The sequence below is a fragment of the Palaemon carinicauda genome, chromosome 1 (genome assembly GCF_036898095.1).
Source record: "Palaemon carinicauda isolate YSFRI2023 chromosome 1, ASM3689809v2, whole genome shotgun sequence".
Classification (NCBI taxonomy): Eukaryota; Metazoa; Arthropoda; class Malacostraca; order Decapoda; family Palaemonidae; genus Palaemon; species Palaemon carinicauda.
In genome coordinates this window covers 17,257,719-17,285,181 of record NC_090725.1, presented here as the reverse complement: position 1 = coordinate 17,285,181, position 27,463 = coordinate 17,257,719, and the positions used below count along the sequence as shown (strand labels likewise).

The window sequence follows — 27,463 nt, the reverse complement described above, 5'->3', positions numbered from 1 at the left end:
TAAAGATCCATATCTTTAACCATAACTTTACTTTACATCACTGCTCCCATTTTTGTTATTGTCTCTAATTACTTAACGTAAGATTCCTGTCCAGCATCTCACTGGGGTCACTGGGACGAAGCCGAAACAGAGCCTAATAGTGAAGATGACTATAGACCTGACAAAGCTAGAGCAGGCCATTACATTACTTTTATTTTCTCGTGTGGAGTTCTCCGGCCTCTGGACAGTACAATTACTACATTTGCATTTAAGAGTGAGGGTTAGAAAACTACGTCAGTAAAGGTATTAGCAGGGTGTAAGTGCTCCTCATCCTCCCCTGTTGATCTTTGAGTAACTGACGTAGGGAGACTTTCCTGGACTAACTAAGTTCCCACTCAAACATTTAATTAATTATAAAAATAATTCTCCACAATATAAATATATATATATATATATATATATATATATATATATATATATATATATATATATATATATATATATATATATATATATATACATGTATATATACATGTATATATACATATATATATATACATATATATATATATATATATATATATATATATATATATATATATATGTATATATATATATATATATATATATATATATATATATATATATATATATATATATATATATATATATATATATATATATTGTGGATAATTATTTTTATAATTAAACAATAATTTGGGGATTGAATTAGTAATTGCAACCTGTTATATCCTGTACAGTATGAGATGCTGATTACGGAACGTGTTTGATTCTTATCCATAATAAACCCAAATTCCATGTCAACTTTGCTCATAAACAAATGTGCCTAAGTGGAAGGATTTGTAGCTAAGTTAGATGTAAGGATACTCGTTACGACCTTCTAGTACTAGTTTTTCTCAATTTTATCATGACTTTCACTTTTTGTTTTGTCTTATCACAACCACTAACATTCTTAAGCCCATTTTTGTATGAGAATTTAGTATAAAAAAAAAAGTTACGTAAAAAAATGAGTCTATCTTATGTAGCCTACCATTCTAAGACAAATTTTGTATAGTATGGAAGACCGATTATTTATGTGTATAAGAATTTTAAAAAATATGTAAAAGAAAAATATATTGGGCCTTATGATGGATTTAAAGATGTTCTAGTGCTAATCTTTTTTTGTGCTAGCATGAATTTAGTAAATCGTCCCTAAAAGGACTTACATAAAGAAAAATCTTAGCACATGGTGATTGCAATGAAAAGATTAAGATAAATAACAGTCAAATAGATAAGTAACAGATGGTTTATGAAGTAAGACCGATGTCAATCTGTAAGGGGGAATTAAATGAAAACAAAAACAATGGAGGGAACATTGAACACTAACATTCCTAAATTGTTTCAATGAAACAAACCTAGAGGGAGGGAATGTTAAAATTAAACTACGTAGATTACTTTTAGAAGTAAAATAAAAAAAAAATGGGAAAAGTAACTACAGAAGTCAACACTTTGGAGAAAAAGTCACTGTTTTCATTAGAATTAGAGTAGGTGTAGTGTAAACAGTATTCTCCAAAAGGTGAGAAACAAATGAAAGAAAAAGAGAAAATGTATAAATGATTGAAAGAAGAACTTAAAAGACACATATGAATTAAGACTCTATAGATAACTTCGAATCTAGATTGCAAAATAGAAGATATAGGTAATAGAGCAGATGTCTTGGTAAGTGGGAGGCTCTTACTACATGTTGTGGCTACACTTAATGGACTAAAAGTGAAAATGATGAAAAAAATACATTATGGATAAATAAGAAAATTGAATAGAAGATGAGTTCAAAACATCTACATAGACAATGATAGAATATTTAACATTACAGAGTAGCGGATTAAAGCACACAGTTATTGTATCACTAACTGGCAATAGAAAGTGACTGGTTGGCTACATCACGAATACACAGTTAGGAATTCTGGATATAAAACATTTAAGAATGTAGAACATTTGAAAATTATACAAGGTGGTGGGAGTATGAAAGAGAAGTATATGAAATGTCAAGATAAAGTTAGTAGGATAAAAAAAAAATGTGTAATGTATGACACTGATGGCGTTGAAAAAAAATGTAAAAAAAGACCACATTAAAGGCAAAAAGATAACAGACGACTTCATGAAATTCAAGAATGGCTGATAGAAGGGTATGATACAAAAGGAAATGCTGAATAACCATCTAATAAGTATAGGAAAACAGCAAATGAGATAAAATAGAAGGGAGAGAGTGGGGATAATTAATGGAGTAGCCTTTTGGGATTTAAAGATGGTCAAACCATAAAAAGCAATTTGAATATTATTATGCAGATATGACTAAGTTGGAAATAGATAATACTTAAGTTGAAAACTAACAGAAACAATAAATGAATTGATATTCAAGGGATGGTGCAAGAGAAGAAACTAAAAGAAAGATAAAGTTACGAAGACAATGCAATATGAAGTCGATGTAACAATTTAATCGCTACGAAATAAAACACAGAAAGACAGGCATTAGAATGTCGGTATAACAATAAAACACTTAGGCCTATAGGCCAATAATTGGAAAATACCGCGAGTGAAATCATAAATGCAGTAGAAGAGGAAGTTGATAAACCAGCTGAATGGGATGAAATAGAAGCATTATCAGTGGGTAAGTCCATATGTAGTAGACTATATATAGACAATAAAAGATTATCTTTATATTACGAACACTGTTAGATGTTTGAGAATGTAAGCCTACTGTGTGGTAATGAAAATTAAGGACAAAATCAGTAATAATATTAATAGATTTCAGTAGGCTATAGAGGTATAAAATCTTATTTGAGGATTTCATGATGGTTTCAGGATGCCCACAAATGTTTTGATAAATCATGCCTGATAGATGATACAAAAAGAAAGAGGAATTGAATAACAAAGGTAAAGCAATACTTGATAGTCCAGTTGGGAAAGCAGAGGAAATTACGATGGATGGAAGTGATAGGCAAGGTATCATAATTTGGAAATAAATTGTTTTCCAAGTTAATATAATCTGCAGAAAAACAATAGCCCTTATTAGAAATATCAGAATAGACGCTATGATATATGTGGATGAAATAATGAGCCCTTTTAATAAAGAAAAAAAAATGTAAAGCACAGAAAGTCATAAGCAACTGCCGCAGTATGAAAGAACTAAAGAAATTTATCTTGATCACCACTCTCGAGAAGTCAGTTGTATACTACAGTAACACAACTAACTTCTGAGAAAGCTAGAAAAAATATAAGGATTGGATAGAAATTGAAAGATTGAAACAACAACACAGTTTGAATACGGGAAATGATACTAAAAAGGAGACAATGTCATTATCATAAGTAAAAGAAAAAAATAAGAAAACGTCGATTGACATGTGCAATGAATGAGGAAGTATGGAGACGTCAATAGAGAAAGAGCATTGGCATTACAGGTTAGAATAAAGGTATGTGAGACAGCAGAAGTAGGCTATCTACTTTGTTTTAAAATACACTATCGACACGAGTGGTGTTATAAAAGGAATGGACGATTAAGATGGACTCCAGTATAAGATCATTAAAGGGTATAAATAGCAGAGACAGATATATAACCAATATTATCTTTAGTAGACAATATGCAATGGAATTGAGCATGGAACATGATTCGTCTTCATAACATCAGGCGATTATTATTATTATTATTATTATTATTATTATTATTATTATTGTTGTTGTTGTTGTTGTTGTTGTTGTTGTTGTTGTTGTTGTTGTTGTTGTTGTTGTTGTTGTTGTTGTTGTTGTTGTTATTATTATTATTATCATTAGTTCTAGCTAAGCTACAACCCTAATTGGCAAAACAGGATGCTATAAGCCCTGTAAGGGCTCAGACGGGAATAAATAGCCCAGTGAGGAAAAAAAATAAGGAACTAAACAAACTACAAGAGAAGTAGGCTAATGATCAATTGAAATATTTTAAGAACAGTAACAACATTAAAAAAAATGACAACGGTTAGTTAACAGTAACATTAAAAAAAATTATAACGGTTAGTTAACGAGATATTTAGGGATGAAATAAGGGAACTATGAAAAGAATGTTGGGGGATAAGTATATTGGAAATATGTAAAATTATGAAATCAGAGTTGGGAAGTTAAATATCTTAAAGAAATTAGAAACACAAGAAAGAAAGGAAACGTAAAATATCAAATTAATTTGAAACACGAGTATGATAAAACGAAGCAGAAGAGACACGTTGAGGTTTATAAATGAAGAGATTTATGGGTCAGCATTTACAGGTGTTCTTGAACTTGTGATTTGAAAGACTAGTTGTGTTTTTCAAGGCTTTCATATATATTACGCCCCCTCAAAAAATTAACAAAATTGAGAACAACTAATTAGTGCAAACTGCAAAGACGCCAACTTCTTGCAATAATTTTGACAGTGCTTTCTCTTAATAATTCGAGGTTGAACTTTAACATATGACAAATTCATTGAGTGTTATCTATATTTACGATATTTCAATGGATGATGTCTGTAGCCATTCGAGTTAGCGATCCACATTCAACAGATGTGTCAAGTTTTCTCACTTGATGACGTTTCATGTAAACATTGACAGAATAGTTAATGTCAAGATGACTACCGTCACAATTAACAAATCGTTCTATTTTTTCCAAATTATAGCATTTAACGTTTCATAAAATCAAGATTAAAAGATTGATTAAGATATTTATTATAGAATAAGAAATACCACTTTATAATAGAAAAATTACCAAAATATTCTAAATATTCTTGCGTACGCTGTAATCCGTAGTAGAAGACATTATCTACTGCTAACAACAATGACAGACCTTAACCGAGAGCTGAAAGAATATCTGAGCCGAAGCGATGGCAAATCAGAATCCAAGGAACCACTTCTTCCGACGACAATCACGGACATTAAGATACCAAAAATCAGTTCATGGTTCACTAGAAATGGAAGCTCAGGGGTACAAGATGAAGAGATGGGATCCACATCTTCCTTGGGTTCAACCTCCACATCATCATCTTGGTTTTCATCTGCCCAATCTGATCCATGTTTTCCCAGCCTTGTGAGTATCTATGACAGTCGTGTCTTATTTAGCCCGATAAACGACGGTATTTTAAAAAGGATTCTATAAAAGGGAATACATAATCATCCATAACATATGCCCTACAAGGGGGAAGATTAGGCCAGCACTAGATGTAAAGTTCCTCATTTTTAATTACAATTATAATTCGTAGATATATGATGCTTTAATTTACAATTATATACATAAACTATATGTTTTTCTTACTCGTTATCTTGTTCTACATATTTCTGACCATGAATATTGGGTCAAACCACCCATTCATAAGTTTTCCTACACTCATATTATAACAATTATGGAGGACCCCCAGTGGGTAAAAGGAATTTTGGGTGGGGAAATACCATAAACGAGCGATTTGCAGTAATATTATTGATCAGAAATGCATTTTAAACAAGAAAAATATATGGCTCGTTTAAGTAATATGAAATTAAAGTATCATAATTGCCTATAATTCACGTCACATACCTGACGTAATCTGTAATACAGTAAAACTTTACTGGATTTAGCTCTGACGTGGCTTGCTTCACTTATAAATAAACGCTATTTCACTACTTGTCTTTTCTGGCAAGTGGTACATGAATGAGCTGCTCACGCCAATCATGGATCATTATTTTGTGGATATTTTCTACTTTCACATGAGCAACAATATCTATATACTAAACAGAGCATGTTTTAAACATAATAACCAATATAAATAAAGTTATACAAATTTGGAAGTAGATTGAATTCCCCTGTGAAAGATGTCTTCTTGCAACAGTAGTCATGCCAGAACTGAAGTGGATGGGTAAAAATATTACTTTTGTAAAACAACATCCAAGAACTTGTACATAAATATCGGGAAGCTCTTAATCAATTAAAAAGACCAGCTAATGATTACTTCATACAAAAAACAGGAAGCTGCTAGAAGCGAATACAAGCAACGCATGCGCTTTATTATTATTATTATTATTATTATTATTATTATTATTATTATTATTATTATTCGCTAAGCTACAACTCTAGTTGGAAAAGCAGGATGCTATAAGCCCAGGGGCCCCAACAGGGAAAATAGCCTAGTGAGGAAAGGAAACAAGGAAAAATTAAATATTTTAAGAATAGTAATGCACAATCATTCTCCCAAAAGTAAACAATGGACTTAGTAAATGAATTTGCGTTCATATTTTGATCGATCGATATGTAAGTTACTATGGCTGATCCCTGTTATACAGAGGAAAATACCAATATAGTCAGCACTCCTCCATTTCTTATAGCAAATTCCAGTTTTGCTAGAAATTATAATATCAGATATTAACCTTATAATTTTTGTATTGTTATTGTTTTTTTTTCTTCCAATTGAACTAATCTTGTTATTTTTGGGTAGATTTTTAAGAGTTCTCCATTTAAATGAAACTTTGTGTCTTCTTGATCCCTACTAACTCTTATGGCTTCTGTTCCTTGTCGTCCTCTTTGACCTCCGACTCTGTCACTTCTGGAATAATGAAGTTGAGGAGGGCTTGTCAGCTGTAATCAGAGGAAAGACCTCCTTTCTACACTAACTCAGGAGAGGTGGGTGACACCTGAGTGACCCCAGTCTCCATGTGCAGGGAGCCACAGCCCTGTGTTTTGGTCTCCCAGGGCTGATATACGGTCTTGGGTCTGTGACCCTGTATCACAGCCTTGAGCCTGCCCCCCATCGACTTCCAACTCTGTTACTTCTTTTAAGAAGAAGAAGAAGTCGTTGAGGGTTTGCCAGCCGTAGTCGTAGAAAATGGCTCTTTTCTATACCATCTCTCATAGAAGGTGTGAATGGCCTCTGCAGCCATGTTCCTGTGTTTCGGTCGCCCAGAGGTGATGTAGGGGATGGAGCCATGATACTGTGTCACAGCCATGAACCTCTGTTCCTCTTTGTCTTCTAACTCTTGTCACATCATTCAAGATGAAGATGCAGAGGAAGAAGTAATGGAAGGCTTTTTAGCCGTAGTCATAGTTAGCGTTCCTTCGACACCACCTCTCTTAGGAGGGGTGGACTGCTGCTGAATTGGGGAGGGAGTCATGGCCCTGTGTTTTGGTTTATAGGGGTCGATTCACAGTGTCGATGCCGGGATCCTAAATCAGGGCCTTGAGCCTCGGCCTCATGGGTCTGGGCTCATGTCCTCGATTGCCATTGTATCCAAGCAGTACTGTTAATGGCCCCGTTTTTACGCCCTCCAGGGGCTAGGCTCGCTGAACCTCTACCCTATAGGACCAGCCTCGTGTCCCTTACTAGCCCATTTGCCAAGTGTGACTGTACGGCTCCACGTTCAGGCCCCTGGGTCTAGTGCATGGCACTATGGGCAGGCCAATGACCCTGTGTCATGATATTGAACTCTCTCTCTCTCTCTCTCTCTCTCTCTCTCTCTCTCTCTCTCTCTCTCTCTCTCTCTCTCGAAAGCTTGCACATTTGTAGAAAATTACTGTATGAAGTGATCTTTAGAGGTCTGTGTTTAGCCTTCCCAGGTCTGATACACTAGGCCGAGGTCATGATCCTGGGTCACGGCTTTGAGCCTCGGCTCTATGGCTCGGGTCCCTGGCTACCTCTGTAACCAAGAGGCCACATGTTTCGTAAGGACCCAGGTATGACCCTGTGTCATAGTTTCAAGCCTCGGCTCTGTGGGGCCAGGGCTCGGGTTCTGGGACTATCTCAGTAGCTAAGCGGGACAGATGTTGTGAGCCTGCTTTCCCCCCCCCCCTCTCGGCGGGCTGTTGCGTAGCGCCAGCAAGGGGTTGTTGGCTGTGTTCCAGTGTTCACTGCTTTGTTTTGTGTTGAGCTGGTGTTTTGATCCCTACTACCTTGGAACTCGGTGGTCCGTAAACCATAAAGGTTGCAGATTAATTAAGGTAATGCAAAAAGAAGAAAATCTAATCGCTAGGAAAACATGAGCAGTTAGCCTAGTGTTCGCAGTCTCTTCTGGGATACCCTGGCTAAAGGGTAAAGGAGTTACTAACTTTGAATCAATTTGTTCGAGTTACTTATCAAAGCAGTCAACTAATAAACAAAGCTTTTAAGAATAGGGAATGTGAGTGAGCAACATTCTTCCATACCCAAAAACAACACACTGCATCTGTCTGCTGGTTTATCTTTATGTTACCCGAAGCCAGGAAAAATTTGAGTCACATTGTGATTTACTATTTCAAAGTGAACTACTGAATATTAGATAGCTATAATTCTATTTTTGTTGCTGGGCCAAATAAAGACAACCTATTTTAGGATGCCAGTCATGAGAAAACTTGAAAGGAAGAGTTTATATATCATATCATTGATTAGTTAGTGGGTATCAACTATCAGATGGGGGAGGTAGGCTAATTTGTGGGGTGGGGGAGAGTGGAAAATTTCTTTCTGGAAGTACACATTGACACAGCTTCGAGTATAAGCAATATGAACAACAGGGGAATTTAATGAAAGTAAAAGAGAACTGTGCTTTACTCATAGGTACCGCTCTGTTTCAATATGAAATTCTGCTTGACTGGTACGTTTCAGGGTCGGTTAGCAATCGTGGACCCGGTGTGACACCCTCCACTATTTCATCTAGCTCAAGTCCTCACCATCTCTTATCTAGATATCTGGAGGGAATCAGGATGACTTACTTCTTTGTCCAGTAAGGGCTTTGTATTCCTCTCTAAAGAGGACTTGGCGATTCAGGATGACTTACTTCTTTGTCCAGTAAGGGCTTTGTATTCCTCTCTAAAGAGGACTTGGCGATTCAGGATGACTTACTTCTTTGTCCAGTAAGGGCTTTGTATTCCTCTCTAAAGAGGACTTGGCGATTCAGGCCTAAGCTCCAGACTCTTTATTAGCACTGGCAGGAACAAGGGAGATATTCAAGAACACTTGTCATTTTGGCTTCTTGAAACCATCAGATATATCTTTTATTCAACCAGCAAGGGTCTTGAAGGTTCATCTTGTGTGAGGCTTCATGAAGTCAGGGGTATTAGCTCCACCCTAGCATTCAGGAAGAACCTGTCAGTGGCTTGGTAATTAAAGGCTGGAATCTGGAAAGGTCATACAGCCTTTACCTCCCTCTACCTACAGGAGTATACCCCCAAATCCTTAGATACCTTCATTATTAGTCCTGTAGTGGCTGCTCAACAGGGTGTAGCCAGCCTAGCTCCCTCATTACATGGAATAAAAAGTATCTCGTCTTAAGATAGGTGTTCCTACGTAAGCCTAGAATGAAAGGTAGAATGACTGGGCTAGTCTTCTTCCCCTCTTTTTGTAGTGCAGCAGTCATGTTCATTTTGAGCCAGATCAAGAGGATGTCAGATGCAGGTAATCTTTATAAACAAGCAACCTTTCTTATCAGAAAGGCTTTGTTAAGGTTATCTTACTTCTCCGACAAAAAGGGAGGGTGGATAGAATGTATTCAAACGCATTTCTTATAATAACTACAAGTACATTTGGACACTAAATCCCAATTGAGGATATAGGTTCTCTTGTGACCGAGTAATATTTATTCTTGGTAGGGGCCTAACTTAATGACTGCAGTATACCGTTGCGCAGACCGTTAGGATGTTGGCTGAGTCATCATCTCTTCTCTTCTACGGGACCAGATACTCTGACAATTGTTTGGAAATTGATATAGCTTAAGTTTTGGTTCGTGTGGACTTCCTCCTGTGAAATAACTCTCTTATTAAAAGGTGGTTTGTATTCATAAGATTGATTTATTTTGAATTTTCATGCATCCTGACATCAAAAATCATTGATGCCGATATCATTCATTATTAAGTATGTAAAGGAAATTCAATTTAAAACCATAAAAATGAAGATGTCCTTATAAACGTTAAATAGCTTTCAGAAGACCTGTTTCTGAAATAAATCTAACAATACTGTTAGCATAGTACAATTCATCCTGAACAAATAAATTTTTTTTTAAGTAATTAGTATATTTCCTATTTATCAAACCATAGTCCTTTAAGTTACACTTTCTGCCTCAACCATCTCGCAAGTCCTAGGCCTAATCTTAGTCAAAGGACTCAAGTTTGTATCATCATTTGCTCCTACGCATATTGGTGCAAAGGTCCTCGATTAGATTTTGCCAGTGGTCTCTACATTGAGCTTTTACTTCAATACTTCTCCATTCCTCATCTCCTACTTTGCACTTCATAGTCCTCAGCCATGTAGGCCTGGGTCTTCCAACTCTTTGTATAGTTAGGGAAAATTAAAATTCAGTTAAAAACTAATATTTTATGATGTGTACAGGTCTACAATGACTCTGATTATGAGAAATTCTTAGGAGTTATGGACTGGTGGTGTATTCTCCCAGTTCTACTGGGCTTCGCAAAGGAAGGGGATATGTGGGAGAGAGAGGGGTATAAAGTTTTTATGAAAGGTTTGGGAGCCTGTGACTTTGATTATTAAAGCATAATGACTACCTTGTAAGTATTTAAATGATAAATTTTATTTTTAAATATTAAACTTAGTCGGTGAATATATAATAGCTGACGTCTCCGACGGCTCGACAGAATTCAAAAACTCGCGAGCGATCGCCATGAAGGTAGCGGGTGTGCCCACCAGCGCCGACTATCGGCCAGATACCGCATATACATGTAAACAGCTCCAGTTCTTCTCTGTCGGTTTCATCGACAAGTCGATTCCACTCGCTATTATGACCTCAAGTTTTCTACCGAATTGGTGAAGTACTTGGTTTTGGTTTTATTGCTTTCGCCGTGTTGGATTATTCAATACTATCCTCAAAAGAAATGCTTTTGAAAGGAGAGTAAAAGTGTTTTGCCCTTGCTCTTTTATCTCTGGTTTTTTCCATAGAGTAAAGATGGCCGACCCTTCCCTTAGTGTACGGAAGTGTGTTTTAGGCTTTTAGCAATTATCTTATCACGTTATAAATTGTTGTTGTTAATTATAGATTTTCCTCTATATATTTTATATCTCACCCGCCTTTATTAGGCCTCTTCGATTAGTTTTCCATTTATACTAAACATCAAGATAAATTTTGTGTTTTGTTTATATGCGGCCTTACCTATTCCTCCCCTAGTCCGAGAGTAGGCGGTCCTAACTTGGAAACCGAAGTTAAACAACGTTGAGCCCATTCAACTTTTATTTTCGTTAAGTTTAAATCATTTGCTCTGTAAGAGTTATGAAATGAATATTTTTTTAGTAGATATTTTATGAAAGATTTTCTTTGAATAGTCTTCGTGCTGTTTCAAAGATGAACTAACGTTTGGTTTATTTATGCTACGCAGTTTGCGCTCTATCGTTACGATAGAGAAAGAGAGAATCACGGTTTCACTTTGCAGAAAGAGTAAATCGATTTTGAGGTTTTGTTCATTCTTCTTTCAAACGGAAGTGTTTTAAATACTAATTTAAAGGAACTTGTTAATTTTCAATTTCTTAGTCCTTTCAGTTTTTTCCTTTGGTCAAATAACCTGTTTATTGACGAAGGGTGAGTGGGCATTTCTCTTCTATGTGAAATCAAGAGAGAGAGAGAGAGAGGAAGAGAGAACGTTCCGATCTTTATTCTCGTCCCAAGCGAGTAACGTTGTTCTCGGTTCAGTTTTTTACTCTCGTCCCAAGTCTCTGTACGGGGAGAAAGGATAAAACGTTTTTAGTTTTTATTCTCGTCCCAAGGCACTGTACGGTGAGAGATTGAAAACGTAGTCTTTAATGAACTAGTGTTTAGTCTCCTCCCCAGTCACTGATCCTTTTAACTTTATATATTTCCGTTTTATTCGATATATATGTTTACTGATTTTTGCTTGTACTAATGTGCTTACATTATACGACTCATTTCGCAATTATAACCTTTTGATGTAGGGGAGAATTGCGTGCTTCAGGTAGAAATCAGTTTTATTCATGCCTAATGTGAAATTATTGAAAAAATACGATTTCAGTGAAGTAAGTGCAAAAACAGAAAATCGTAGTGATAAAGTGATAATTGCGCAAAGTGTTTTTTAGTGTTGCGACCGAGGGTTCGTCTGTTCGTGCTTGTCGTTCACCTAGTCCGAGACCTCTTTCAGGCTCCCATGCTACCAGGGAGAAGTAATGTCGTAGGACTTATGGGGACGAGAGGCTTTAACCAACGAACAAACGTTCCCTCTATGGTATCGGGCGTGTCTAGCAAGATCGCCCCTACCATAAGACGAGCGAGGCTGTTTTTCTCCTCGTCATCCGAAGGCTTCTCGCAAAAGAAACCTTGGAGCAAAGTTTCTAGACCCTTAAAGCGGAAGTCAGTCCCTTCAGGACAGGTCCAGCGTCCTGGCTGTATCCATGGGGACAGCTCTGACCCTTTGCAGTCGTCGGAAGACGGTTCGCCTATTAAACGCAAGCGTAACACGGGGTCCGAGGGTCGCGGTAAAGGCAATGTTTTGCCAACACAGACGTTACCGTCGTCTCGGCGCCGTTACACTAAACGAGACTCTGGCCGTCAGCCGCCCAAATGAGCTTTTACTCGTCCTTTTGACGTTATGAAACGTGATGTCGGTAGTTTGTCACGTCAGTCACGTGACTTGGATCCTCACTCGCTGCAGTCCCGTGTTGACTTTCAGCCGCTGCCGCAGCCTCGTGTTGACGTTCAGCCGCTGCCGCAGTCTCGTGTTGACGTTCAGGACGTTCGCCAACCAGCTCAGTTGCCTTGTTTTGACGTTGAACGTCAAGCACCGCAGTCAAGAGTTGTTTTAACTGCTCTTTCTAGGCAGTCAAGGCAGTCTCGACTTGACGTCGAGCGTCCTCCCGCACCTGTTGTTGTTGCTGGTCAGTCCTTTAAGCAGTTACATGACGTAGCGTCCTTGACTGCTACTGATACTCCTTTGCGTGTGGACTCTGCTTGTCAAGCATTGCCACCACGGCAGGTCTCTCCCTTGCTTGAGACTCGGCAATTGTCGGACGAGGTTCCTTCAGATGAGGAAGTTGCTGATCCCCCTCCTACTGATATTCCCTTGGGGACTTTGTCAGACGGAGAGGAGCCTAAAGCTGCTCAGCCCTCTATGGACTTTAAATAAATCATGCTGATTTTTAAGGATCTTTGTCCGGACTATTTTGTAACTGCTGCTCCTCGTTCGCCTAAACGTCAGAGTTTACACTAGGCCTAGCTACTTCGAAGCCGTTGTTTTCTAAGCTAGTGCTCTCTCGCTCTTCTAAGAGAGCTTTACGTTTGCTAGGCGACTGGTTGATCACCAGGAGGAGTTTGGGGGAGACAGCCTTTGCTTTCCCTCCTTTTAAACTGGCTTATAGAGCGAGCGTCTGGTATGACACGGGAGAAGTTCTCGGCTTGGGAGTTCCTGCCTCTGCCCAGAGAGACTTCTCAAGCCTCATAGACTCTCCCCGGCGCCTGGCCATGAGACGCTCCAAGATTTTATGGTCGGCTTCAGAGCTAGACCATCTCCTGTTAGGAGTTTTTCGAGCGTTTGAAGTTTTGCTGTACAATTATGTCATGCATGAACAAGGCTATCAGGGATGGCTCCAATGATCTGACAGCCACGTTCTCTGCAGGAACAAGACTATCAGGGATGGCTCCAATGATCTGGCAGCCACGTTCACTGCAGGAGTACTTAAGATGTAAGTGCGCTCAATGTGTTCATTGTCAAGACAAACTTCACGATGAAGACTACCAATCTGTCTTGACAGCATTAAGGGAAGGCGACTGGATGGTCTCTCTCGACCTTCAGGATGCATACTTCCACATCCCGATTCATCCAAACTTTCAACTACATCTGAGGTTTGTGGACGGGAAAGTAATGTACCACTGTCGAGCACTGTACTCCGACCTCATTCCTGCTCCTCTTGTTTTTACAAGGCCCTTGCAAAATGTAGCAAGCTTTCTACATTTTTTGAGGATTCAGAGCCTCCTTTTATTTTGACGACTGGCTAATCAGGGCGTCGTCATTATATCGCTGTCTGGAGAGCCTCTAATGGACATTAGACCTAACCAAGGAGCTAGGTCTCATAGTGAACGTAGAGAAGTCGTAACTTACAGTATCCCATCCCAGACTATTCTTTTTTGGGGAATGGAGATACAGTGTCTGATTTTTCGGCCCTTTTCGTCTCCCGCAAGAATGGAACAAGCTCTGTTAAAAGTCCTTCACTTGCAAGAGAAAAACAGTTGCTCTGTAAGAGTTTGAACTAGCCTCGTGGGAACTCTTTCATCGCTGGAGTAGTTTATCTCTCTGGGGAGACTCAACCTATGCCCTTTCCTATTTCACCTAAAACATTGGAACAAGGAGAAGGGCTTAGTGAGTATCTCTTTCCCAATCTCCAACTCAGTCTAGACATGTCTGACTTGGTGGGACAGCAACATCAGACTTCGAGAAGGTCTTTCTCTTGCGATCAAGAACCCAAACCATGTGTTGTTTTCAGATGCAGCGGATTTGGGTTAGGGAGCTCCACTGGACAGTCTGGAAGGCTCGGGTCTTTGATCCACGGATCAGAAGGAACTCCATTTAAGGCAGTAACATCTCTCCTTTGGCGAGATTTGTGCAGAAATGAATGTCTTGGCGGACGGCCTCAGCAGAAGAGGACAAGTCATCTCCATGGAGTGGACGTTGCATAAGACTGTGTGCGAGAAGCTATGGATGACATGGGGTCAACCCACCATAGATCTTTTTGCTACTCTCTCTGACAAAGAGGCTCTCGACTTACTGCTTTCCAGTTCCAGATCCAGAGGCAGCTCACATAGACGCTTTCCTGCTGGACTGGTCTGACCTGGACGTTTATGCCTTTCCACCTTTCAAGATCCTAGACAAGGTGCTGCAGAAGTTCACCTCTCACGAAGGGACCAGGTTTACATTGGTTGCTCCACTCTGGCCCGCGAGAGAGTGGGTCACAGAGGTACTTCAATGGCTGGTAGACGTTCCAAGGAGTCTACCTTTAAGGATGGATCTCTTACGGCAGCCCCACGTAAGGAGTCTTCATCAAAGCCTCCCCGCGCTTCGTCTGACTGCCTTCAGACTATCGAAAGACTCTCAAGAGCTCGAGGATTTTCGAAGGAGGCAGCCAGAGCGATTGCGAGAGCTAGGAGAGCATCTACCATCAAGGTCTATCAGTCGAAGTGGGAAGTCTTTAGAGACTGGTGCAAGTCATCATCCATTTCCTCTTCCAGTACCTCTGTAGCCCAAATTGCAGACTTTCTCCTACATCTGAGAAATGTTCGCTCCCTCTCAGCGCCCACTATTAAGGGCTACAGGAGCATGTTGGCGTCTGTGTTCAGACATAAAGGCTTAGATCTGTCCAATAATAAAGATCTCCAAGATCTCCTTAAGTCCTTCGAGACCTCTAAGGAGCGTCGTATGGCAACTCCTGGATGGAACTTAGACGTGGTCCTAAGGTTCCTAATGTCCGACAGGTTTGAGCCATTACATTCAGCCTCCCTGAAGGATCTCACCCTCAAGACGCTTTTCTTAGTGTGCTTGGCTTCGGCTAAAAGGGTCAGTGAGATCCATGCCTTCAGTAGGAACATCGGCTTTTCTACAGATAAAGCCACATGTTCACTTCAGCTTGGTTTTCTTGGCCAAAAATGAACTGCCTTCTCGTCCTTGGCCTAAGTCATTTGATATACCTTGCCTGTCAGAGATCGTAGGCAACGAGCTTGAAAGAGTGCTGTGTCCAGTTAGAGCTCTGAAGTTTTATTTAGCTCGGACTAAATCCTTACGAGGTGGATCTGAGGCCTTGTGGTGCTCAGTTAAGAAGCCTTCATTGCCTATGTCAAAGAATGCTTTGTCATATTTTATTAGATTTTTAATCCGAGAGGCTCATTCTCACTTGAGTGAAAAAGATCGTTGCTTGCTTAAGGTTAAGACGCACGAAGTAAGAGCTATAGCAACTTCCGTGGCCTTTAAGCAAAACAGATCTCTGCGAAGTATTATGGACGCGACCGTTTGGAGAAGCAAGTCGGTATTCGCGTCATTTTACTTAAAAGATGTCCAGACTCTTTATGAGGACTGCTACACACTGGGTCCATTCGTTGCAGCGAGTGCAGTAGTGGGTAAGGGTTCTACCACTACATTCCCTTAATTCCAATATCCTTTTAATCTTCTCTTGAAATGTTTTTAATTGGGTTGTACGGAAGGCTAAGAAGCCTTTCGCATCCTTTTTGATTTGGCGGGTGGTCAAATGTCATTTCTTGAGAGCGCCCAGATTAAGGGTTTTGATGAGGTCCTGTTGTATGGGTTGTCGCCCTGGATACTTCAGCTCCTGGGAGTCTTTCAGCATCCTAAGAGGATGGCTGGGCTTCGTGAGGAAAGCGGACTAACAAGGCAGAGTAATCGTTAGAGTCAGCTTCCTTACCAGGTACCTATATTTATTTGGGTTTTGTTATGATATAACTGTCAAAAACTCTAAGCATATACGCCGTAAACTGTATTAATACTGGTCTCTACCCACCACCATGGGTGTGAATCAGCTATTATATATTCACCGGCTAAGTTTAATATTTAAAAATGATATTTTGATTATAAAATAAATTTTTGAATATACTTACCCGGTGAATATATAAATTAAAGGCCCCCCCTTCCTCCCCGATAGAGACCCAGCGGGATGAGAAGAACTGGAGCTGTTTACATGTATATGCGGTATCTGGCCGATAGTCGGCGCTGGTGGGCACACCCGCTATCTTCATGGCGATCGCTCGCGAGTTTTTAAATTCTGTCGAGCCGTCGGAGACGTCAGCTATTATATATTCACCGGGTAAGTATATTCAAAAATTTATTTTATAATCAAAATATCATTATTGTAATTGTTATTCATAAAGAAGCTACATAGTTAGAGGCGTTAGTATTTCTCCAGAATACACAAATCTTTTGAGCGATGAGTATATGCTTCTTGTATCTCAGGGGTAGGTAACACTTTAGTAAATACAGGTTTTCAATATTAATCTTACCCGATAATCATGTAGCTGTCAACTCCGTTGCCCGACAGAAATCTATGGACGGGATACGCCAGCGATCGCTATACAAGAGGGGGGTGTACTCACCAGCGCCATCTGTGGTCAGGTACTGCAGTACTTCTTGTCAACACCACCTCAATTTTTCCTCTGTCGTGCCGCCGGCAAGACCTACATGGATACGCTCTTGATTTTGGAGTCTTTGTTCACGGTTTTGGTGAAGTATTGCTCTGAAATTTAGCTTTCGCTATACAGGAAGCTTTTCCCTTAGCTTAGATAGCTTTTGGATTGATTTTGATTAATGGTATAACGATCTTTGCTTTAATTTGGAAACCCCCCTTGACTGTTCTCTAATTCAAGATGTCCGACCATTCTCAAGCTCCTAGACAAAGACGATGTAGTGTTAGGACTTGTAATAGGCGTCTTCCGAAGGCCTCGGTTGATCCTCACACCGTTTGTTCCGACTGTAGGGGAAAATCCTGTCAGTTGGAAGATCGATGTGAGGAATGTGCCGGGCTTTCGGAATTCGATTTTAATGAATTCCTCAAGTATACGGCTAAGTTAGAGAGGGAGAGAGTTAGGAGGAGTTCTTCTCGCTCTTTGGTTTATTCCTCCCCCCATGATCCTCAACCTTTTCCTTCCCCTGTAGTGGTGACCCCCGAACCTATTACTAGTGCTCAGCCTGATATGTCGGATGTGTTACGTGCCATTCAGGCTTTAGGTGATAAAGTGGAGTCTGTAGTGAGTGACCACAAATTTCTCTTGGCAGATGTCAAGGAACTTAAAGTGAAAAGTGCAGTGGGAAGTGGTAGTGCCAGTGCTGTGCCTAGTGTCAGTGTCAGTGTTGCGCATGAGGATACTTCTGTGCGTGCCAGTCGTCCTCCCAGTCCGGGACCTCTTGCAAGCTCCCAAGCCCAGGGGAGAAGCAATGTCGAAGGGCAAAAGGGTTTGGCAGGCCTTGATCGGCGCACAGTAGTATCCTCAGTGGTTGCGGGCGTATCTTATAGAGATCGTCACTTCCACTCTCAGACGATTGAGCCCTTAATTTCCTCGTCTGCGGAAGAAGTTTCCGGGAGGAAACGCTGGACCCAGGTCTCAAGGCCTCTTAAGCGTAGGGTCCAGACCGAGCGAGTCCAACAGCCCAGATGTAGCCACTGGGCTAGTTCGGACTCGCCGCAGTCATCTGATGGCTGCACGCCTCCTAAGAGAGGTAAAGCGATGCCTCAACAGGCCTCTGCCCCAACTTCTGTTGATCCCAAGTTGGCTATGCTGCAGACTATGCAGTCGCAGCTTGCGGTGTTGATGCAGGAGTTTCAGGCAGAGAAGGTTAGCACACCTCCTCCTGCGAGCGCTCCTCCACCTCTGCGCAGTCCACCCTGCCAGACGTATGATGTTGAGGTTCCTCAACCTGCCTCCATGCGTGAGCTGCCGCATTGGGAGTTGCCAGATACCAGCGCTGTGCAGCAACCTCCACTTTCCTTGAGGCAGGAGCCTCTTGCTATGCGGCAACCTCCTCAACACTTGAGGCAGGAGCCTTATGCTTTGCAGCAACCTCCTCTACCCTTGAGGCAGGAGCCTCATGCGTTGCGACAACCTCCTCCATCCTCGAGGCAGCAACCTCTTGCGTTGCGGCAACCTCCACCATCCTTGAGGCAGCAACCTCAACTCTTGCGGCAGCCACCTCAACTCTTGAGGCAAGAACCTCAACTCTTGAGGCGAGAACCTCAACTCTCGAGGCAAGCACCTCAACTCTTGAGGCAAGAACCTCAACTCTTGAGGCAAGAACCTCTACTCTTGAGGCAAGAACCTCAACTCTTGAGGCAAGAGCCTCTCTCTGCGCAGCCACCTCCTCAACCCTTGAGGCAGGCGCAACTCTTGAGGCAGGAACCTCATGCTATGAGGCAGCCACCTCAACGCATGCAGCAACCGCATTCTTCGCAGCATGAGCCTCTTCCCATTCAACATGAACCGCAGTCTATGCAGCATGAGCCTCATGCCTTACAGCATTCGCTTCTCACCTCACTTGCTCCTCAGACCCCCGCAGAACCTCCTTCATCCCAGCCTCATGACTTTGTCATTACCAGCGCTCATCCTCTTCAGCAGAGACTTGATGATGAATCCGCAAGTGCGCATGCACCCGTTCTTCAGGATTCAACCATTCAGCATACCGCTTTATCGTTTCCTCTCGCTTCTCAACCCTCAGGTGATGAGGTTTCTGAGGATGAAGCTGCTCACCTGGATGATCCTTCTTCTGATGTGGAGGAACCCAAGTCGTTGCCACCCTCCATTGACTTTCGTAAGGTCCTGACGCTGTTCAGAGAGTTATACCCTGAACACTTTGTTTCTGCTACCCCTCGTTCTCCTCCATCCGAGTTTTCTCTAGGCATGCAGCCTATTAAGTCTGCCTACACTAAGCTTGTCTTCGCTAGATCTTCAAAGAGAGCTTTGAGAATTTTAGGGGATTGGTTGCAGTCCAAGCAGCAACTGGGAAGGACGTCTTTTATGTTTCCTCCTCCTAAGCTGACTTCTAAGTCGGGCGTCTGGTATGCCACGGGAGAGGAACCAGGCTTGGCGATCCCTGCCTCTGCCCAGGCTGACTTCTCAAGTTTGGTTGACTCTCCCCGTAGGTCGGCTATGAGACGCTCTAAAGTCTGCTGGACCTTTTCTGATCTGGACCACTTCTTGAAGGGAGTCTTTCGCGCCTTTGAAATTTTTAATTTCCTCGACTGGTGCCTGGGGGCCTTGAGCAAGAAGACTGCCCCTTCTGACAAAGACTCGGCCATGCTGATCATGTCCTGTATGGACAAAGCAATTCGCGATGGTTCTGGCGAACTTGCTTCTATTTTTGTCTCGGGAGTCCTCAAGAAAAGGGAACAACTTTGCTCCTTCCTTTCTACTGGTATCACCTCTTGCCAGAGGTCACAGTTACTGTTTGCTCCTCTCTCCAAGTTCCTGTTTCCTGAGGATCTAATCAAAGAGATGGCTGCGGCTCTTATACAGAAGGATACGCATGACCTCGTGGCCTCTTCAGCACGTAAGGCTAAGGTTGTACCTTCAGTACCGAGAACTTACCGCACCCCAGTGGCTGATACACCTGCTACCAGATTTATTCCGCCCTTTCGTGGCAGAGCCCCCAGCCGAGGAAGTACCCGCCCAGACGGTCACAGGGGCAGGTCCAAGAAAGGTGCCAAGTCCACGAAAAGCAAGCATTGACTCTCCTCCTCTCCAGACAGCTGTAGGAGCCAGACTCAAGACCTTCTGGCAAGCCTGGGAAAGAAGAGGTGCAGACGCTCAGTCTGTCAAGTGGCTAAGGGAGGGTTACAGAATTCCGTTCTGCCGCAATCCCCCTCTGACCACTTCTCCCATCAACCTCTCTCCCAACTACAAGGAAAAGGACAAGAGGCTAGCGTTACATCAAGAGGTGTCGCTCCTGTTACAGAAGGAGGCAGTGGTGATAGTCCGGGATCATCAATCCCCGGGCTTTTACAACCGTCTCTTCCTGGTGGCCAAGAAGACAGGAGGTTGGAGACCGGTGCTGGACGTCAGTGCGCTCAATGCTTATGTCACCAAGCAGACGTTCACTATGGAGACGACGAAGTCGGTCCTAGCAGCGGTCAGGCAGGAGGACTGGATGGTCTCGTTGGATCTGAAAGACGCCTACTTTCACGTTCCCATCCATCCAGACTCCCAACCTTTTCTGAGATTCGTCTTTGGAGAGGTTGTGTACCAATTCCAAGCCCTGTGTTTTGGCCTAAGCACGGCACCTCTGGTGTTTACGCGACTGATGAGGAATATTGCGAAATTCCTCCACTTGGCGGACATCAGAGCCTCCCTTTATTTAGACGACTGGCTTTTAAGAGCCCCCACAAGTCGTCGCTGTCTGGAGAGTCTCAGATGGACTTTGGATTTGACCAAGGAACTGGGTCTATTGGTCAATTTAGAGAAGTCCCAGCTTGTTCCTTCCCAAACCATCGTTTACCTGGGAATGGAGATTCAGAGTCAGGCTTTTCGGGCTTTTCCGTCGGCCCCAAGAATCAACCAAGCCCTAGAGTGCATCCTGAGCATGCTGAAGAAGAACAGATGCTCGGTGAGACAGTGGATGAGTCTAACAGGGACTCTGTCATCGTTAGCCCTGTTCACCGAGTTAGGGAGACTCCACCTCCGCCCCCTTCAGTACCATCTAGCAGCTCACTGGGACAAGGATATGACGCTCGAGGCGGTCTCTATTCCTGTTACCAAAGAGATGAGGACTACTCTAATGTGGTGGAAGAGCAACATCCTTCTCAAGGAGGGTCTCTCTTTAGCTGTTCAGACCCCCGATCTTCATCTCTACTCGGACGCATCAGACTCGGGCTGGGGCGCGACCTTGGACAGACAGGAATGCTCGGGGACATGGAACAAGGAACAGGAAACGCTTCACATCAATTGCAAGGAGTTGTTGGCAGTACATCTGGCCTTAATGAACTTCAAGTCCCTCCTGCTAAACAAGGTGGTGGAGGTGAACTCCGACAACACCACAGCCTTGGCGTACATCTCCAAGCAGGGAGGGACTCATTCGAGGAAGCTGTTCGAGATAGCAAGGGACCTCCTCATTTGGTCAAGAAGTCGAAAGCTCACGCTGGTAACGAGATTCATTCAGGGCAATATGAATGTCTCGGCAGATCGCCTCAGCAGGAAGGGTCAAGTCATCCCCACAGAATGGACCCTTCACAAGAACGTGTGCAACAGGCTTTGGGCCTTGTGGGGTCAGCCAACGATAGATCTGTTCGCTACCTCGATGACCAAGAGGCTCCCATTGTACTGTTCCCCGATCCCAGACCCGGCAGCAGTTCACGTGGATGCTTTTCTGCTGGATTGGTCCCACCTCGACCTGTATGCATTCCCGCCGTTCAAGATCATCAACAGGGTTCTTCAGAAGTTCGTCTCTCACGAAGGGACACGGCTGACGCTGGTTGCTCCCCTTTGGCCTGCAAGAGAATGGTTCACAGAGGTACTGCAATGGCTGGTCGACGTTCCCAGGACTCTCCCTCTAAGAGTGGACCTTCTACGTCAACCTCACGTAAACAAGGTACACCCAAGCCTCCACGCTCTTCGTCTGACTGCCTTCAGACTATCGAAAGACTCTCTAGAGCTAGAGGCTTTTCGAAGGAGGCAGCCAGAGCGATTGCCAGAGCAAGGAGGATATCCACTCGCAGAGTCTATCAATCCAAGTGGGAAGTCTTCCGAAGCTGGTGCAGAGCCAATGCAGTTTCCTCTACCAGTACCTCTGTAACCCAAGTTGCTGACTTCCTGTTACATCTTAGGAATGTTAGATCTCTTTCGGCTCCTACGATCAAGGGGTACAGAAGTATGTTGGCAGCAGTTTTCCGCCACAGAGGCTTGGATCTTTCCTCCAACAAAGATCTACAGGACATCCTTAGGTCTTTTGAGACCTCTAAAGAACGTCGCTTGTCCACTCCAGGCTGGAATCTAGACGTAGTCCTAAGGTTCCTTATGTCACCTAGATTTGAACCTCTCCAGTCAGCCTCTTTCAAAGACCTTACTCTCAAAACTCTTTTCCTCGTCTGCCTTGCAACAGCCAAAAGAGTTAGTGAGGTTCACGCCTTCAGCAGGAACATAGGATTCACATCTGAAACAGCTACATGTTCCTTACAGCTCGGTTTTTTGGCAAAAAATGAACTTCCTTCACGTCCTTGGCCTAGATCGTTCGAAATTCCTAGCCTTTCCAACATGGTGGGTAACGAACTAGAGAGAGTTCTTTGCCCTGTCAGAGCTCTAAAGTACTATCTTAAAAGGTCAAAGCCTATACGAGGGCAATCAGAGGCCTTATGGTGTGCCATTAAGAAACCTTCGATGCCTATGTCCAAGAACGCAAATTTCTTATTACATAAGGCTTCTGATTAGAGAAGCTCATTCTCACATGAAGGATGAAGACCTTGCTTTGCTGAAGGTAAGGACACACGAAGTGAGAGCTGTGGCTACTTCAGTGGCCTTCAAACAGAACCGTTCTCTGCAGAGTATTATGGATGCAACCTATTGGAGGAGCAAGTCAGTGTTTGCATCATTCTATCTCAAAGATGTCCAGTCTCTTTACGAGAACTGCTACACCCTGGGACCATTCGTAGCAGCGAGTGCAGTAGTAGGTGAGGGCTCAACCACTACATTCCCTTAATCCCATAACCTTTTTTAACCTTTCTCTTGAATGCTTTTATTGTTGTTTTGGGTTGTTACGGTGGGCTAAGAAGCCTTCCGCATCCTTGTTGATTTGGCGGGTGGTCAATTCTTTCTTGAGAAGCGCCTAGGTTAGAGGTTGTGTTGAGGTCCTTTAGTATGGGTTGCAGCCCTTTATACTTCAGCACCTTAGAGTTGTTCAGCCTCCTAAGAGGACCGCTGCGCTCAGTAAGGAAGACGTACTTATTAAAGGCAGAGTAATGGTTCAAGTCGACTTCCTTACCAGGTACTTATAATTTCATTTGTTATTTTGAATAACTGATAATATGAAATACGGGATACTTAGCTTCTTGATTAACATGTACACTGGTTTTCACCCACCCCCCTGGGTGTGAATCAGCTACATGATTATCGGGTAAGATTAATATTGAAAAATGTTATTTTCATTAGTAAAATAAATTTTTGAATATACTTACCCGATAATCATGATTTAATTGACCCACCCTTCCTCCCCATAGAGAACCAGTGGACCGAGGAAAAATTGAGGTGGTGTTGACAAGAAGTACTGCAGTACCTGACCACAGATGGCGCTGGTGAGTACACCCCCCTCTTGTATAGCGATCGCTGGCGTATCCCGTCCGTAGATTTCTGTCGGGCAACGGAGTTGACAGCTACATGATTATCGGGTAAGTATATTCAAAAATTTATTTTACTAATGAAAATAACATTTTTAAGTAGGGATGATGACAACCCTTCCCCCTCAAAAAACATAACTTATCAAAGCAGAATTGATTACAATGTGGAACATACATAATTTCTCTCTTTTCTATTGAAGATACTTGATGTTTGATAAGAGCTGGATGTTGAAATGAACACTGAATAGCACTTAATTAGACATTGCAGTCTATGATGGCAAAAGTTTCAACTTATTGAGGGAAGTTCTTTACTCATAAAAAAATTACTTTCTGTAATTTTAATTATAAACTGTGTTTTGTCTTTCAATGAAGTATGTATCACTGATGGACCAATTGGTATTATTTAAAGGGACTTTGCAGTATTCCTATAGCCCCCAGCTCAAACGCTATTTTAGCTTTCTTCTATTTTTCAATATTAAACTTACCCGATAATCATGTAGCTGTCAACTCCGTTGCCCGACAGAATTCTATGGAGGGATACGCCAGCTATCACAATACTAGAAGGGGGTGTATTTACCAGCGCCACCTGTGGCCAGGTACTCAAGTACTTCTTGTTGACACCTCCTCAATTATTCCTCTGTCGTGCTTCCGGCAAGATGTTCTGGGATACGCTTATGTTCTTGGAGTATTTTCACGACTTTGGTGAAGTATTTCTCTTTGATTTCGGCTGTCGCTTTACTGGAAACTTCTATATTAGCTTAGTTAGCTTTTGGAATTAATTTGATTAATTATGGTGACGAGAGAGTATGAACTCTCGTTCACCTTTCAATGGCCGACCCTTCCCTTAGACGGAAGTGTTGGTGTCTAAGAGAGTATAGACTCTCTTTCTTAATTTTGCTTAACAAAAGTTATAGATTTATTTTATATCTCTCCGCCTCTTATAGGCCTCTTCGATTAACTTCCTTTTATTATAAACTCATTAAAATTAATTTTTATATTTGTTTATATTCGACCTTCCTAATAGTAGGCGGTCTTTTACCGAAGTTAATAAACTTTGAGCCCGTCATTTCGGTTTTACCTGTTAACATATTATGCTATTTCCGCCACAGAGTTTGAAAGATTTTCTTTGACAGTCTCGTACTGTTTTCAAAGTTGAACTAACGTTTTGTTTTGTCTCTGCAGTTGTTGACGTTCAGAACGTTCAACTTGCACTCTATCGTTTCGATAGAGAAAGAATGTTCACGGTTTCACGTTGCAGTAAGAGTAACCGTGTCTAGCGTTTTGTTCATTCTTTCTTAACTTAATGGTTTTGATCCTAATAAAGGAACTTTTCAGTTTTTTCCTTTAACAATAATATGTTTTAACGATATATATGATTGGGCTCTTCTCTCAGGTTCTAAGTCAAGAGAGAGAGAGAGAGAGAGAGAGATAGAGACGGAGGGAGAAAGAGGATAAACGTTTCATTCAAGCCTGCCAGGCGTACGAGTAACGTCATTATCGATTTTTGCTCTTCTCCCTAGTCTCTTTAGGGGAAGAAACTAAACGTTTCTAGAGTGATCTAGTGTTTAGTCTCTTTCCAACCACTGAATTATCTTTCATTAGATTTTTCTGTTACATTGTAATTCTGTTTTCGCAATTACTAACTTTGAGAAAGGATAGAATTGCGTATTTCAGGTACAAACCACTTAAAGTTTCGAGTTCAGTGAAATAAGTGCAAACAGAAATCAAAGTGATAAGTGATTAGTGCGTGAGGGTACTTTTGTGCGCGCCAGTCGTCCTCCCAGTCCGGGACCTCTTGCAAGCTCCCAAGCCCAGGGGAGAAGCAATGTCGAAGGGCATAAGGGTTCAGCAGGCCTTGATCGGCGCACAGAAGTATTCTCGGTGGTTGTGGGCGTGTCTTACCGAGACCGTCACTCCCACCCGCAGACGATTGAGCCCTTATTTTGCTCGTCTGCAGAAGAGATTAGGGGAGAAAATAAAGGCAGAGTAACGCTGGTCTCAGGTCTCTAGACTTCTTAAACGTTAAGTCCAGACCTATGCTAGACGTACGAAGTTAAAGTTCACAACCCGAGTGCATCCATACAGTCACAACTTTCGGTCTTGATGCGTGAGTGTCGGGCTGAGAGTGTTGCACCTCCTCCTCCGCCTACACTCCCTCCACCTGTTCTCGCTCCGCCTGTGCTAGCCCAGCCTGCACCTGCTCCGCCTGTGCTCGCCCAGCCTGCACCTGCTCCGCCTGTGCTCGCCCAGCCTGCACCTGCTCCGCCTGTGCTCGCCCAGCCTGCACCTGCTCCGCCTGGTCGCAGCACCATCTGCCAGGCGTACGATGTTGTGAACTCTACTACAGTCCATGCAAGCACAGCTTTCGGACTTGATGAGTGAGTGTCGGGCTGAGAGTGTTGCTCCTCCGCCTCCGCCTACACTCCCTCCTCCTACACTCGCTCCGCCTGATCACAGTACCATCTGCCAGGCGTACGATGTTGTGGACTCTACTACAGTCCATGCAAGCACAGCTTTCGGACTTGATGAGTGAGTGTCGGGCTGAGAGTGTTGCTCCTCCGCCTCCGCCTACACTCCCTCCTCCTACACTCGCTCCGCCTGATCACAGTACCATCTGCCAGGCGTATGATGTTGTGGACTCTACTACAGTCCATGCAAGCACAGCTTTCGGACTTGATGCGTGAGTGTCGGGCTGAGAGTGTTGCTCCTCCGCCTCCGCCTACACTCCCTCCACCTACACTCGCTCCGCCTGATCGCAGTACCACCTGCCAGCAGTTCCACCTGCCAGGCGTACGATGTTGAGACACGTGCTGAGTTTGCTGTTCCCTGTGGTGTTCAGCCTCCGCCTTTCTTAAGGCAACCTTTACATTGGGATCAGGAGGATTATACCTCTCTTCCTCCGCCTCCACTTGCTGCTCCACCAGTGATGCAACACTCGGTTGAGGCACAACAACCTCTCCCGTCCATGAGTCAGTTTCCTCAGCTCTTGCTGCAGCGAGCTCAACCCTCCATAAGGCAAGCACCACAACACCTTAGCCTTGCGCCTCAGGAGCCTCAGCTTGCGAGACATTTACCTTGTTCTGCGCAGCCTCTTCCTCATCGCGCTCCGCTCACACCACAGGAACTGGAACTTGCTACTCCGCTTCCGCCAAGCGCAACCCTTGGGTTCAACCACTCATGCTAGGAGTCAGCCTCCTCCACCCATGCGCCTTCCTTCTGCTTGTCTTTTATTCAGCCTTGGCAGACTGAGCCTCAGGTGTTCCCTCATCGGAGTCTTGAAGAGGAAAACACACTATTGTTGTTCCAGCTCGTTCTGACTCTGCTGTTCAGCATACCATGGTTTAAACCCCATGCAAGCATGCATAAAGCACTCTAGCACTGGTCATGGAATTTCTGAGAAATGTTAAACGCCATGCACACGCTCTGCTTTCCTTTCAGCAGGCTCTGCTTACAGCAGGCTCTGCTTACTACATGCTCAGCATTCAGCATGCTCTGCATTCAGCATGCTCTGCATACAACATGCTCTGCATACAGCATGCTCTGCTTTCAGCATGCTCTGCATTCAACATGCTCTACATACAGCATGCTCTGCATACAGCATACTCTGCATACATCATGCTCTGCATACCTTACCGCATGCTTCTCAACACATCTTGGGTTGTTGCCAACTCACTAGACTGTCAAGCAGTTTCATAACGTTGCCTTCTAGTCTGCTGCTTTGCACCAGTG

General features: G+C 42.7%; 1 protein-coding gene across 1 annotated transcript in view; it reads left to right on the top strand.

Moving 5' to 3' along the window:
- The first annotated feature begins 4,779 nt into the window (after positions 1–4,779).
- Positions 4,780–27,463, top strand: part of LOC137647162 (uncharacterized) — a 31,046-nt gene continuing 8,362 nt past the window's right edge. Inside the window, exon 1 of the mRNA XM_068380445.1 lies at positions 4,780–5,067. Within this exon, the coding sequence (XP_068236546.1) occupies positions 4,819–5,067 (249 nt within the window). The 5' untranslated portion in view covers positions 4,780–4,818. The remainder of the gene's footprint in view (positions 5,068–27,463) is intronic.